Source organism: Chinchilla lanigera, unplaced genomic scaffold (assembly GCF_000276665.1).
Source record: "Chinchilla lanigera isolate Chin_1 unplaced genomic scaffold, ChiLan1.0 scaffold00085, whole genome shotgun sequence".
In the NCBI taxonomy this organism is placed as follows: domain Eukaryota; kingdom Metazoa; phylum Chordata; class Mammalia; order Rodentia; family Chinchillidae; genus Chinchilla; species Chinchilla lanigera.
This window is the reverse complement of record NW_004955486.1, coordinates 1,839,351-1,852,294: the sequence shown is the minus strand read 5'-3', so window position 1 is coordinate 1,852,294 and position 12,944 is coordinate 1,839,351. Positions and strand designations below refer to the sequence as shown.

Here is a 12,944-nt window from a genome sequence, read left to right as displayed (position 1 = left end):
GCGCTTGCCAGCAGGTGCTTGTGCTGCTGAGCCATATCCCGACCCTGCTTGTTTCCTTTGAGCCGTACTGTTTTCAAATGTGAGGTGGCAATGGCATAGACCACGAAGGTTGTAATCCTGTAGTGTGTAGCTAGCGTGTTACCTGTGCCTTGGGCGGTCGTGAGAAGTGCCAATGAGATGGTACTGACTGGCAGTTCTGGTTGTCAACACTAGGTGGCGATAGTTCCCTCCCCACAGACCTCCAACGTCGTTGTTTTGAACCTCAGTTCCCTTTGCGGTTCTCCACACCCCAGTTCTCAACCTCTAACGTTAAAATGGTGTGTGCTTCTCGCAAGTATAAGTAGTTGGCCAGTGTCTTGGAGCCAGGTGAGGGAGGACGGGCAGGTAAGGGCGGGATCAGGCAGCCAGGTACTGCCGTGCAGCCCCAGCCTCACACGGAGGAGGAAGCAGTCTGCCGTCCTGTGTGGCTGCCCCAAGGGCTCCCGACTCCACGCCGTGCTCTGTGTTCCAGGCCCTGTTCTCTTCTGGGTGCTCACGGTGCTGGCGGTGGTGCTGGGCTCCGGCTCCTTCCTCCTGTGCTACCGGAGGGCCTGCAGGGCGCGGATTGGCCAGAGTGAGTGGGGTGTCCGCGGGCTCTGGGGGGAAGGTTGCTCTGTGGCCCCGGTCAGGGTCCCGCCTGGCCCGCTCTCTGGGTAGCACCCCCGCCTGCCGGGTGTCATTGCAGAGCTGCACCTGTGCTACCCGACCCAGACCTTCCGGCCCAAGCTGGAGCCTGCGGGTAAGTGCTGGGTGTTGCGTGCTGGGTGTCCCCAGGGCTGCTGGGGAGATGAGCTCGCTGGCGCCCCCGCTGGCCCCCCGCAGGCTGCTCCTCTTCTCTCCAGCCCCTCTGCAGGGGGCGTGTGTGGGCAGGAGCTGCGTTGGGGGCAGTAAGGTGCCATGTCCACCTGGGCTCCTTTCATGCACCACGGTGCCCGGGGACATCCTGCGCGCCCCCCGCCAGCCTGCTGACCTCTCCCTTTTCCTTCCTTCCTTGCTCCCTTTTTCCCTCTGCTCCCTTCCTCACTTTAGCCGCGGCTGTAGGGCCGAGGAGCCCGGGGTGGGCTGACAGAGCCACGTAGTGGCTCCCAGGTGGCCTTGGGGAGCTGCGCAGGCCTCTGGGGCTTGGTTTCCTCCCTGTATGGGGCGGGGGCGTGCCATGGGACCTGCTGGGGAGGTCACTCTTGGATGAATCCCCAAGGGGCCTGTGGCGCTCAGGTGTGGCGCTCAGGTGTGCAGCGCCAGCCTCCAGCCGCCCTCAGGACATGGGCTGTGGTTCATTGATGGACCACGGAACCCTCCCGGTCCTTGTCGCTGACCCTGCCCAGCCTCCAGGCTGCCTCCTGCCCAGTGCCCCAGCCGCCCAGGTGCCCCTGGAAAGGCTCTCCAGCTTGCAGCCAGCCGAGGGTCCCTGCTCCCTGTGCCACCCCTTCCGGGCAGGGCGAGGGCTGCCTCAGCACCCACTATGCGCCGGGCCAGCAAGCGGACAGCTTGAGCCTCGCTCGGGGGTGCAGGAAGCAGCCACGGGGGTCCTCCCTGGGAGGGAGGCCACGAGGCTCAGCGAGTGGACAGCAGCCAGGCCACACAGCCCGGAAGCCGCCCCGCCAGCCCAGACGCTGGCCCCAGGGAGGCCGGCCCGGCTGCTGCCCCAGCCTGTAGCGGGGTCAGCCCGTCCCCTCGTCCCTGCGACTGTTGACTTGGGCTCGAAACCCCAGTCTGCTGAGGGGTGTTTTGAGGCTGACACATATCACAAGCAAGCGCTGTGTTCCCTCGGCGAGGAGGGGCTGTGTTTTGATGGTTTCAAGCCTGTTTCCATGAGCTGTCAGGCCCCGTGTCTCATTAAAACCGACATTTGCTTTCTTGACATTTTTCTAGTATTAGAGTTTCCATTGCTGTCAGTTGTTTCTTTTTTCTTTTTTCTTTTTTTTTTTTTCTTTCTTTCTTTTGCCCTTCGTGAGAACAGTTTTGTTACCAAAAGACAAAAACACAAAAAAGCACCTTCCCCTACGTGCTCGGAACTCCAAGGTGCGGAGGCCGAGCCTCGGGACGGACGTTCTGTCTCAGGCCATTTCCGGCCTTCGGCTTCCAGGGGTCGCTGGGGGTCTGGGTCCCAGGCCTGAGCGCAGAGGACGGGGAAGCCGGAAGGGCAAATGCGCCGGGCACAGAGTGTCGCAAGCTTTCAGACTAGCAGCTCGAAGGGGCTCAAGATGAGCGGGGTGGGTGCACCGGGGCCTCTGCGAGGAGACCCTTGGGCCCTGCACGGCGTGTGTGTCAGGGCTCTGGCGTCTGCGCAGGCGCGGTTGCATGCTCAGCGCCCTCTCCCGAACAGCCGTGGCTTCACCTCATGTGTCCTTGGTGGCTGCCATTTGCAAAGCACGCCTGTGATCTCGTCGTATTCCTGAGGCGTTTATGCTCCATCTGCATTTCACAGTCAGGCAGCCTGAGGTCCGGGAGGGAGATGCCTTTTGAAGTCCTCCCACTTAGCAAACCGGAATTTGCTATAATTTAGCTCAGCGACACAGCGCCTGCCTGGCAAGCGCAAGGTCATGAGTTCAATTCCCGGTACCAGAAAAAAAAAAAAAACCGAAAAAAAAATTATTGCTGAGATGTTTGGAAAAAGGTTTCTTGCCCTCAGCAGCGCTGAGGGATGGCCGGCAGCTAGAGGCTAGTAGCACCTCTGCCCCAGCTGTGGTGACGAACGATGTCTCAGGCATTGTCCCAGGGGCTGCAGGGAGGGAGAGCTGGTCCTGGTAGAGAAGCGCTGGTTGGAAATTCTTTCAGGTTAGTGTGTACGGAGTCATTGCCTGGACCTTCACTTTAGGGGGATGGCGCTTGAGGAATTCTGAAGTGATTTCAGACTCACGGAACGTCGCAAGCACGGTGCAAAGAGCTGACTTTTTCCTGAACCGTTCTGAGAGGAGCTTTCTGACTGGGTGCCTCATTAGACCCCAATGCCTCAGCGTGTACCTCACACAAACAAGGGCGTTATTTTCACTGAACTGTTTCCCAAGCATCAGAATCAAGGAGCTTGTGCTGATTCATTGCCCCTGACCAGTCCCCAGGCCTGTCAGGGTTCTTTGTTTGTCCCTACGATGTCCTTCACGGCAGGAGAGCCCCATTCAGGAGCGAAGGCTGCCCCTGGCCGCCTGGTCTTGGGAGTTCCCGCCCGTCTGGGTCCGTTCCCACCCTGCCCTTGCTTTCTTGGCCTTGGCGCCCGGGAGCAGGCCGGTGACTTGGCAGGTACCCCTGACTGCGGGTGTGTCTGCCAGGTGGGTTGTGTGTCTTTGGCTGGAAGAGCCCAGAAGCGATGCTGGGCTCCCGGAGGCATCTTGGCAGGTTTCTGGGATCCCTTTCCTGGTGCATGGGCCGGGCTCGTCCACTGTGAGCCCCCTTCTTCCCCGCGGTGACCTCTGGCTTCTGAGGGAGGCCTTTGGGGCCACACAGCTACCTGCTGTTTGTTACCCTTCATTTCCTGCACTTGTGCGATTACATCCGTGCGGCCTCTGGGACTCCTGTCGCATTCATGTGGTGCGATCTGGGAAGATCTGTTACCATCCCTGGCATAGATGATTCGGTCGTTGATCACAGGGCTCTCATGTGCTTGCGATGTCACCCATCCTTGGTTCCTCGGCATTTCTCCATTCTGAGCGGCTCCTGGCCTGTCTGGGCCTCTTTTGCGGGAGTCACAGCCGGAGGGTGGGACTGAAAGGGAACAAGGACGGAGATGGAAGGGAGTGAGATCTCCAAATCTCACATGGTCAGAACTCAGTGCTGGGACCAGGTGTGGTGGCGCACGCCTGTAATCCCAGCACTGGGGAGGCTGAGGCAGGAGGGTCCGTGCAAGTTCAGGACCAGCCTGGGCTACAAAGTGAGCTCAAGGCCTAGCCAGAACTGCATAGCGAGACCCTGTCTCAAAAAGACAAAAAAAAGAACTCACGTGCTGGCTTTCAGAGGAGCTCATGGGACACCATGTATTTGTCCCAGGGCCACCACTGCACAGTGTGTCCTGGACTCGGGTCTCTGGTGCCAGATGGGTTTCTGAGAAGATCACAGTTATTTCAAAGAACAAGGGAACCAATAAATGAAGAAGAGCAGACTGAAGGTGCTCTTTTAGGGGAAAAGCACTTACGAAATCTGACCTCCGCCCTCGATGAGATTTGCTTTGGTCTTTATCAGAGTCCTGGAGGGATGCCTTACATTGGATCCTTACTGTAGGTTCCTGGCCTGTGACAGTTTCCCGGACTTCCCTCAGCCTCGGGGTCTTGATGGTTATTCAGAGAGCTGGCTGGGTTCCCCAGGGGTTTGTCTAATTCTTTTCACTATGCTTTCAGGCTTCTCTTTATTTTCACAGGACCCAGGGCCTCACTCATGCTAAGTGAGAACTTGTCCCCAGCCTGATTTGGAATTAATTTGCCCCATTTACGAGTAAACAGTAATTAGACTCTTAAGCACATTCTGCATTCTTTTTTCAGTCTTGGAGTGGAACCCAGTGCCTTGTACATGTAAGGCAAGTGCTCCAGCACAGAGCTACCGCCAGCCCCGCCTTCGCTTTTGAGATCTGGTTCTGTCCTCCACACCTGGCATGACTTGTCCCATTTTCCAGATAAGAAAACTGAGGCTCAGAGAGCAGGATAGTACTGCGCTGGGTCTCACGGCCCAGGAGGCCCCCTCCAGCTCTGCTAAGCGCCCCCATTGCTTGGCAATTGCTTTGGCTTGTTTATAGGTTTTCCGCTTTTTATAAATACCACTGCCGTACACGGTCTTTTTGTCCTTTCACGGTGACTTCCTGAGGGTGTGGTCCCCAGAGGGTCTGTGTGTCAATGGGAGCTCTGAGCTTTGCGTAGCCAGCGGGCTCTTTACAATAAGACAGAACCGGTTTCCAGGCTGTGAGCGGCCCTCGGCAGGGTTTACCCACTTCCTCTCTGAGACTTCTGAGTTTGTCGTTTTTTATTTATTTCGCCTGTTATTTTGTCACACACTTCTTCCCCCTTGGCCGGTGGAGAATTTGGCTCCCGGAACAGCTGGCTGTTGGCAGAACTTGAGATTACTCTCCAAGGACGAAGATTTAGCTTTGCTGACACGGTTTTTAAAAAATGTGCCCCAGGCCAGATAGCGTCTCTCGGAGTGGTGCTTGGGCAGTGGTTAGTAGTGGCCTCTAGGGAACAATCCACAGCTAGCAAAGGTGACCGCTGTGCTGGGGACAGCAGCTACCAGCACACTTGTGGCAGGCCTGGCACAGCTGTTAAACTGAGACCCAGCTGTGTCTCATCTTGTGAGTATCATCTGGTTCTTTTCCCTGCCAGACACTGCGGCTGGTAACCTCGGACAAGGTACCACTAAGAGTGCTTCCGCATGCCTGTCATCCCGGAGCTACGGGAGGCTGAGGCAGGAAGATCACAAGTTCCAGCCCAGCCCCAGACTTGGCAAGACCCTGTCTCAAAAAACTAAAGAGTTTACAAAGGGGCTGTAGCTCAGTGTGAGGCCCCTGTGTTTGATCCTCTGTACCACAAAAGAAAAAATATGAGTGCGTCCCTGACCCAACAAGGGTCCACATGGTGCGTTCACAGTGCATCCGACTGGTCTTTTGTCTTTGTGGTTGACCTTTAGTGAATCTGTCAGCTAGGACTTGGGGCTCCCGGTTACCCAGAGCTGCTCAAGGCAGAAAGCTTTAGGAGTGGCTGTGTGGCCATGTTGGTGTCTTCCTGGCGGATTGGTCTAGGCGGCCCGTGCAGCTCTTGGCACACTCCTGTCTGCATACGTGGCCTCCCGAGGGTGTTAGGGGCTGTGTGATCCGAGGGTGGGCCTGAGCTTCCTTGCCCAGGGAAGGACTGGGTGCCTGGGGGCCACCCCTGCCTCCCTTTCGTGACTAGTGAGCCAGTGTTAGATGTCATTATAGGCTCACCACAACCTGGCCCCTGTGTGACGCGGGAGCTCCCAGTGCATGGGGCAGGGGCTTGAGACAAGCAGGCACAGGTCCAGGCACAGAGGCTGGCATGGAAGGAAGGGAGGCGGGCAGAGGGCCATTCGCCTGGAGGTCCTCCAGCGGGTTTTGGGTGGCCTCCAGCCCTGAGAGTCGCTCTGGGGCAGGCGGCAGCAGCCGCAGACCCGCTTTGGCCCATAGAAGCTGCCTGGGCTCTGGTGGGGGCACACACCTCTCCTGAACCAGTTGGGGTGCTATTTGCTGACGGGTGGGCAGGGCGGGGACGGGGCTGCCAGCCCCTCCTTGACGAGGTTGCTGGTCTTTTGCTTTTTGCAGATTCCAGACCCAGGAGGAACCTGAGAGTAAGTATCCCTTCCTCACCCCATCCCAGCTTCATGCCCCTAAACTTCAGTCCTTTCAGGCTGCTGGGAGGTGGGGGGGCGCTGGAGACTCCTCCCCTAGTGCCCAGGGTTGGCTCTGTGGAGAGCTCTGGGCTCAGGGCCCAGCCTGGGGCCTCAGCAGACCTTGGCCAGGGTCCCCCCCACCCCGGCAGCCTCCAGCTCCTGGCCTGGGCGCAGGGGATTTTCCAGAACGCCTTGCAGTGGTAATTGGTTTTGGTCACTGTGCATCAGGTCTGTCAGGGAGGAGGCGGTGCAGTATACTTTCCCTCCCCTCCTTCCCTCCGTGACCTCGTCTCCAAAGCTGGGTGACAGGCCGGCGCACGCGGTTTTTAAAGAGGGGCTCCCGCATATTGAACACTCGCGGTGTGCCGGGCGCCTGCGCGCTTTCTGCTGTCCCTGAGATCCGTTCCACGCTCGGAGCCTCGTGCCCTTAAGGAGGAGCCAGCGGCTCACACAAGTCAGGCATTCCGCAACTAAGGGCAGGATGGAGCCCTGCTCTGGGGACCCGGGGGTGCCGGTCCTGCTGCCCTCCCCAGCCCAGCTTCCCGGGATGCCGAGAGGATGGGGATAGGACTCTTTCCTGGGAGCCGGAGGTGGGGGTGAAGCATTTGCGTGTGGCTGGGTCTCAGGTGTGGCTCACATGTTTGTTTGCTTGATTTTTTTTCATTTATTTTTGTCTTCTTTTATTTATTTATTTATTTTGGGTTTTTTTTTTCCGGTACCAGGAATTGAACTCACGACCTTGCGCTTGCCAGGCAGGTGCTGTGCCGCTGAGCTAAATCCCCAGCCCTTTTTCACTTATTTTTTTTCCATTACTTTCTTTTACTCCACACATCCCTGTGCTAAGCAAAGTTGCTGCTCTTCAAACATAATGCACAGAACCGTAGCTTGGTTTCAAGCTGTCTCAAAAAGACAAAAAAAAAAAAAGAGAAAGATATTCGATGATTTATAAGATCACGCAATATGATTTTGCTACATGGGTCAACCCCTTCTACTAATTTATTTATTTATTTATTGTCTTTTTGAGACAGGGTCTCGCTATGCAGTACAGCCTGGCCTTGAGCTCACTTTGTAGCCCAGGCTGGCCTTGAACTCGCAATAATCCTCCTGCCTCAGCCTCCCGAGTGCTGGGATTACAGGCTTGTACCACCATTCCCAGCTTCTACTAACTTATTTAAAAGGGCAGTCTTTTGGCCTTCAAATTACTATAAAAGAATATTCAAGAATATGCTTTCTGATTTTCTAGAATTGCTTTTTTTAAAAAAAATTTCTGAGGCAAGTTCTCACTGTGTATTTCAGGCTGGCCTTGAATTCACTGTGTAGTGCAGGCTGGCTTTGAACTTGCAGGGATCTTCCTGCCTCAGCTTCCTGAGTGCTGGGATTATAAGGGTGCATCACCACCCCTGGTTCTGATTCCTTTTGAAGACTGAAAGTAAATATTAATCATTACCATGTGAGACCACCTTTCCTTTGCATTTACCTGTAAGAGTTAAAACACAAACCAATACCCTCCTAAAGACAGCTCTATTTTTGAACACATTAGGGTCCATGAAGGTAAAAGGCTTTGGTTGCAGGAGTTCAGGGCTGGGGACCTGGGACCGGAAAGCTCCAGAAGGCAGGGGCCTGGAGGAGACGCCAGCATTCAGGTCGTGGCCAGGCACTTGCTGTGTGACCCTGGGCAAGCGCTCCACTCCTCTCTGCCTCACTTGCCTGGTCTGTCAAAGGGGCAGGTGCTAGTATCACACAGCTCACACTCAGGGGTTGTGGGAATGAACACATCCGTGTCTCACAGCCGGCCAGACACCCGGAAGGCCTCACGAGCGGCTGACTGCAGCTTTATTATTTCATACGAGTTCAAAGCTACCGATGTCCCCGCAGAGGCTGCACACGAGTGCTGAAGCTGAGAAGCCCCAGGTGGCTTGGGGCAGCTCTAAAGCGGAGGGGAGGCTCCCCCAGGCGGGAGGCGGGGAGTGGGGGGGGTCCTGCCTCAACACTCCCTCTCCTTGCGCAGCGGCCCAGGAGTGACGCGTCGGGGACAGAGCCGGGTACAGGGGCGCTGAGTGTGGCCAGCCCCCCGGTTGTGGAGACCCGTGCCAACATGGGGGCGGCCTGCCCCGAGAGCCTGCTGCTGCTGGGTGCCAGCCCTGCCGGGGATGAGGCGTCCCCCAGGGAGCCGCCCGAGCCCCGGGTGTCCGCGGAGCACACCAATAACCGCATCGGTGAGTAGGCCTGTTCATGGGGTCCTGGGGTAGCCAGAGGTTGTGGGCCCTAGATGGGAACCAGGGCCCAGCGGGGCAGAGATGTGGGTGCTCCCCAGCCCACACCCTGGCTTGGCCCTGCCTGGGTGCAGGCTGTGCCCTGGGTGGAGCGGCGGGAGTGTGTGCCTCAGGGGTCGTGGGGAGACTCCTGAATCCACAGCAGCGCACCTGCTGCGATTCAGGAGCAAGTGAAGTCCCTCCCCGAGTCGGCGATGCAGAGCACCTGAAGGGACAGGAGGAAGACGTAAACATACTGGGGACTTCAGGATGAGGTCCAGGATTCCCAGCCTGGCCACAGGCAGCCGTCCCGTCCACTCGCCCTCCTGACCCCACCGTCCGCTTTCCCGATGTGCAGGTCCTCCTTCCCCTCTCAGCCTCTCTGCAGGAGCTGCTTCCCCACCTAGAATGGCCAGGAAGCTCTCCCTGCCCTCTCCACACCAGGGGCCAGTGCCCCTCTGCTCTCTGCCCGAGACCCCGCGTCCCCTGCCGCGCCCCCAGCTCCAGGCCGGGTGATGCCTCTGCACCCTTGCTCGCCAGCTGTGCTCTGGCCCCTGGCCCTCGGTGGGCGTGGTGAGGCGTTCCTAAAGGCTCCACACATTCCTGCTGCAGGCTGCTGGCGGGAGGGGGTGGGCGGCGGTGGGGAGGGAGCAGAACTGTGGGGCAGCTTTCATCTTGAACAGACTTTTGCAATTGTAGCTTTCAGTAAGTTGTATTAGAAAAGAACACATTTTGGGAAATATTGCCTTCAGATTTCCTAAGAAGTCCTGGCCAGAGGGTATGAGTCCAAGCTGAGCGCAGTGCCTGGAAGTCGGGTGGGGGTGGAGCAAGGGGTAGGGGAAGAAGGGGAGCAGAGGTGGCACCCATGGGGCAGCCTTGCCCAGCCTCTTGCCAGCCTCCCGGGGCACAGGGTACCCAGGGAAGGCCTTGGAGGTCCTCTTGTCCTCCTTGTACCCTGAGGAGCATTCATTCCCCGGGCAGGACAAGCACGGGTTGGAGTTTCATCCTCGTCCCCAGGCACAGCTGTCCTGGGGCTCATGGGGGGACAGGAGGCCCTAGCAGTCCTGGAAGACCCCACAGCGGTCGGCTGGCAGCCTCAAGATTGAGCAGAGCCAGAGGCCCCGCCGGCTTCTTTGCAAACCCACCCTCTTCCCAGGCCCTGCCTTCCTGCTCCTGTCTCTTCTATCGTCCCTCCTGTCCTCTCCGGCCTCTCACCACCTGGGGACACTCGGCGTGTGACCTCAGGCCCCGGTCTCTGGCCCAGCTCCTCTGGTCAGCACTCACGGGCCTGCATGGAGGGTGTGAGCCGAGGCCGGTGTCCCTGCTGCGTTTGCTTCTGAGCAGGTCCCTTTGCTTTGCCCGGCCCCTGGTGCCGGCCGTCATTTCTAACATTTCTCTTTCCTGGGAGGATCAGAAACCAAAATAGCAGCGCTGACATTGTGCAACGAGGTTGAGGATGCCAGGGCCCCTGGGAATCTCTGTGAGGTTCCTGAATCGGAGGGGTGTAACCGGGTTACCCAGAGAGGCAGGGGTCCCTGAGCCCCTTTGGCACACACCCCTGCTTTCCGGTTCCCTCTTGAGTTTCCGCATGCGGTCTCCGGGGCCCAGGGCTGGAGAGCCGAGAGCTGGAGCTCGGCCTGAGTCTGAGGCCATCAGTGCTGGGCCTGGCGGGCAGCGCTGGCCGCCCTCGCCCCGGCCCGGGCTCCCCTCTGGCTTCTTGGCAGCCTCCCTCCCCCGAGCCTCCACATCCGCAGGCCTCGGTGGAGCCTGTTTCAGAGCTGCGTCATCCATCCCAGTAAGACTGACCTAGCACCCCTCTGTGGGCACCGGACACCCCAAAACATGGTCCCAGCCCCTGCCTGCTGCTCGTAGGCAGGGCCCAGGCACCTGCAGGAGGTGATGCACCGGGCAGGCTGGGCTGCTCCGAGAGGCTCCCAGGAGGCCCGCCCTCTCAGTTCCTGGCAAACGGGGACAGGCCGGTCACCCAGTGCCTGCCTCAGCATGGGGATGACAGCAGAAGGGGCGGCTGGGCGGTGCGGGGTCTCCTTTGGACTTCACTTGATGACTTCGGGGAGGTCCTCTGACCTGGCCATGCAACGAGGGCGGCGCTGGCAGAGCCTCAGAGCCGGTGCGTGACGAGGGTCTGGCAGGTGCTCAGCTCCGCTGTCTTTCCTAGTGTCACTGCACCCTGTGCTGCTGGCCTCCTCCGCTGCGCTGTCCTCACAGTGCCTAGAAATCACCCCTTCAGGGCAGGTGCCCGGTTCTGTGCATCAAAGAGGCTGTGCCACCCTCCTAGAGTGCCACAGCAGGAGCTGCGGGAGAGGGACTCGGCCCCTCCGCCTGCTTCTTGCTGCTGTCCTGGGGCTCTGGTTTCCCCGCCTCACCCAACCCTTTGTCTTGCAGAGAAAATCTACATCATGAAAGCTGACACTGTGATCGTGGGGAGCGTGAAGACGGAGGCTCCCGAGGGCCGGGGTGCTGTGGGGCCAACGGGGACCGACCTGGAGGCAGAGCTGGAGGTGGACCAAGCCCCCCACTACCCCGAGCAGGAGACAGAGCCGCCCATGGGCAGCTGCGGAGATGTCATGTTCTCCGTGGAGGAGGAAGGGAAGGAGGACCCCTGGCCCTCTGGAAAGTGAGGCTCGGTCTGGACTGGGGCAGGGAGGGTGGCCAGGGTCCTAGAGTGCCGGGGTGGCAGTGGTGAGGCTAAGCTGGTGGGCAGAGGCCCACGCGGCTCGGACCGAGGTCCTGACATCACACAGGGGACCAGGGATGGGCACCTCGACTCCTGTGGCTGCTGACAGTGCTGGCCCCCGACCTGGCCCCAGACACTCACTTCCAGGGCCAGTCCCCGCTGAAAGAGGGGACACGGGCTGCTCCCAAGCGCCCCTGTGCTCTCTCTCTCCCTTGGCCTCAGTGGTGATGCCCGTCGGGCCTTGCTGGCACGCTGCCGGTCCCCAGTTACAGTAAACCTGGCTCCCAGTGGGCCCTGCGCCAGCTCTTGTGGTTTTCTCCTGAGTCAGAAGGGAAGTCGAGGGATGGGGCGGTGGTGGCGGTGCCGGTACCATCTGGGCCGTGCCTGTCGCATTGCTCCCTGTGTTGAGCGAGAGCCCGGCCTGGCCTCCGGCCTGCTTGGGCTCTATGGCACCTACCTGCACCTATTCCACAGCCCCAGGTGGGCCCAGGACCCATGCACTTGTCTCAAAATGTCTCAGCAGTCCCCACAGCAGGAGTATTTTGAGACCAAGGTGCCTATGCTGGGCCTTCAGCAGCTACAGTACCAGGCCCCAGCTAGAGACCCAGAACAGCCTGCCTGCTTTGCCCTGCGATTTCCTCCCGGCAAGGAGCTGGGACGGCAACCCTGGAGTCCTCAACCGCTCTGCGGGCCCTCCCGCCCAGTCTTGGAAACGCGGAGGCGTCTGTCCTAGATCTTCCATGCTTGTGAAGCCATTCGCCCGGCCCTGCCCTCTGACCCACACCGCTGCATCCGTCAGGTGTGGGCACTGGAAAGACCCTGGTGTCACGTGCACACCGGCCTCACTCTGCAGCAAAGGGAAAAAGCATTCCGTGGCTACAACTGGATTTTGGGTGCCCTTCGGGTGGTACGCCCAAAGGAGCAGCGCTGCTCTGACTCGCACCCCGTGGCCTGCTCTCTGGGCCTCTTTAACAAACAAGTGGTGATGACACATCTGCAGGTCAGCCGCCGTGGGGACTCCTGGACTTACCCGCAGGCCCGCAGGGCTGTGTTTACTCTCCAGCGGTTGCTCTCCGGAGGAAGTTGAGGCTGCCTCAGGAGTCAGAAACGTAGTTTCTGAAACCACTCAGATGTTTTGGGGAAAGTTGGAGCAGCCGGGCCACTGAGAGAGGTGGTCACACAGCAGGACTTGGACACTGGCCAGGAGGACTTTGGGTGTTTGCCATTGTCTCGTGCCAGGATGAAGCAAGTGTGCTCGGCACACCCCAGAGCTGCACCCAGGAGGAGCATGTGGGCACCACAGGGCATGCTGGTAACTTGGCCAAATAATGCAGTTCCTCACCCAGCGCCCTTTGCAATTTTTAACTCTCTAAAATCCCACAGCTTTGGAGAAAGACGCTTCAACAGGGAAAGGGTGTCAAGCCCAGGGCAGCAGAGGGAGGACTGTGTGAGCCTTGGGCTTCCGGGACTGGGAGGGAGGGGACGCCCTGCTCCCCTGGGTGCAGCTCAGGCAGCCAGCCCGGGGCCCCCTTCACTCACAGGTAGGGTGGAGACCGAGAGCCATGGGCAGACCTCGCGCCCCACCCCCAGCCTGGCCACTAAACCCGTGTGTGCAGCCCAGGAGCCCGGCACAGTGA

General features: G+C 59.1%; 1 protein-coding gene across 3 annotated transcripts in view; it reads left to right on the top strand.

Moving 5' to 3' along the window:
- The window catches only part of Tnfrsf8 (tumor necrosis factor receptor superfamily, member 8), a gene marked incomplete in the record, with an annotated part of 70,439 nt that extends 57,786 nt beyond the window's left edge, over positions 1-12,653 (top strand). For all 3 annotated transcript variants that reach the window (XM_013504326.1, XM_013504325.1, XM_013504324.1), the window contains 5 exon segments: positions 512-613; positions 725-778; positions 6,293-6,318; positions 8,369-8,576; positions 11,016-12,653. In XM_013504326.1, the coding sequence (XP_013359780.1) occupies positions 512-613; positions 725-778; positions 6,293-6,318; positions 8,369-8,576; positions 11,016-11,251 (626 nt within the window).
- Between the last annotated feature and the right edge of the window lie 291 nt (positions 12,654-12,944).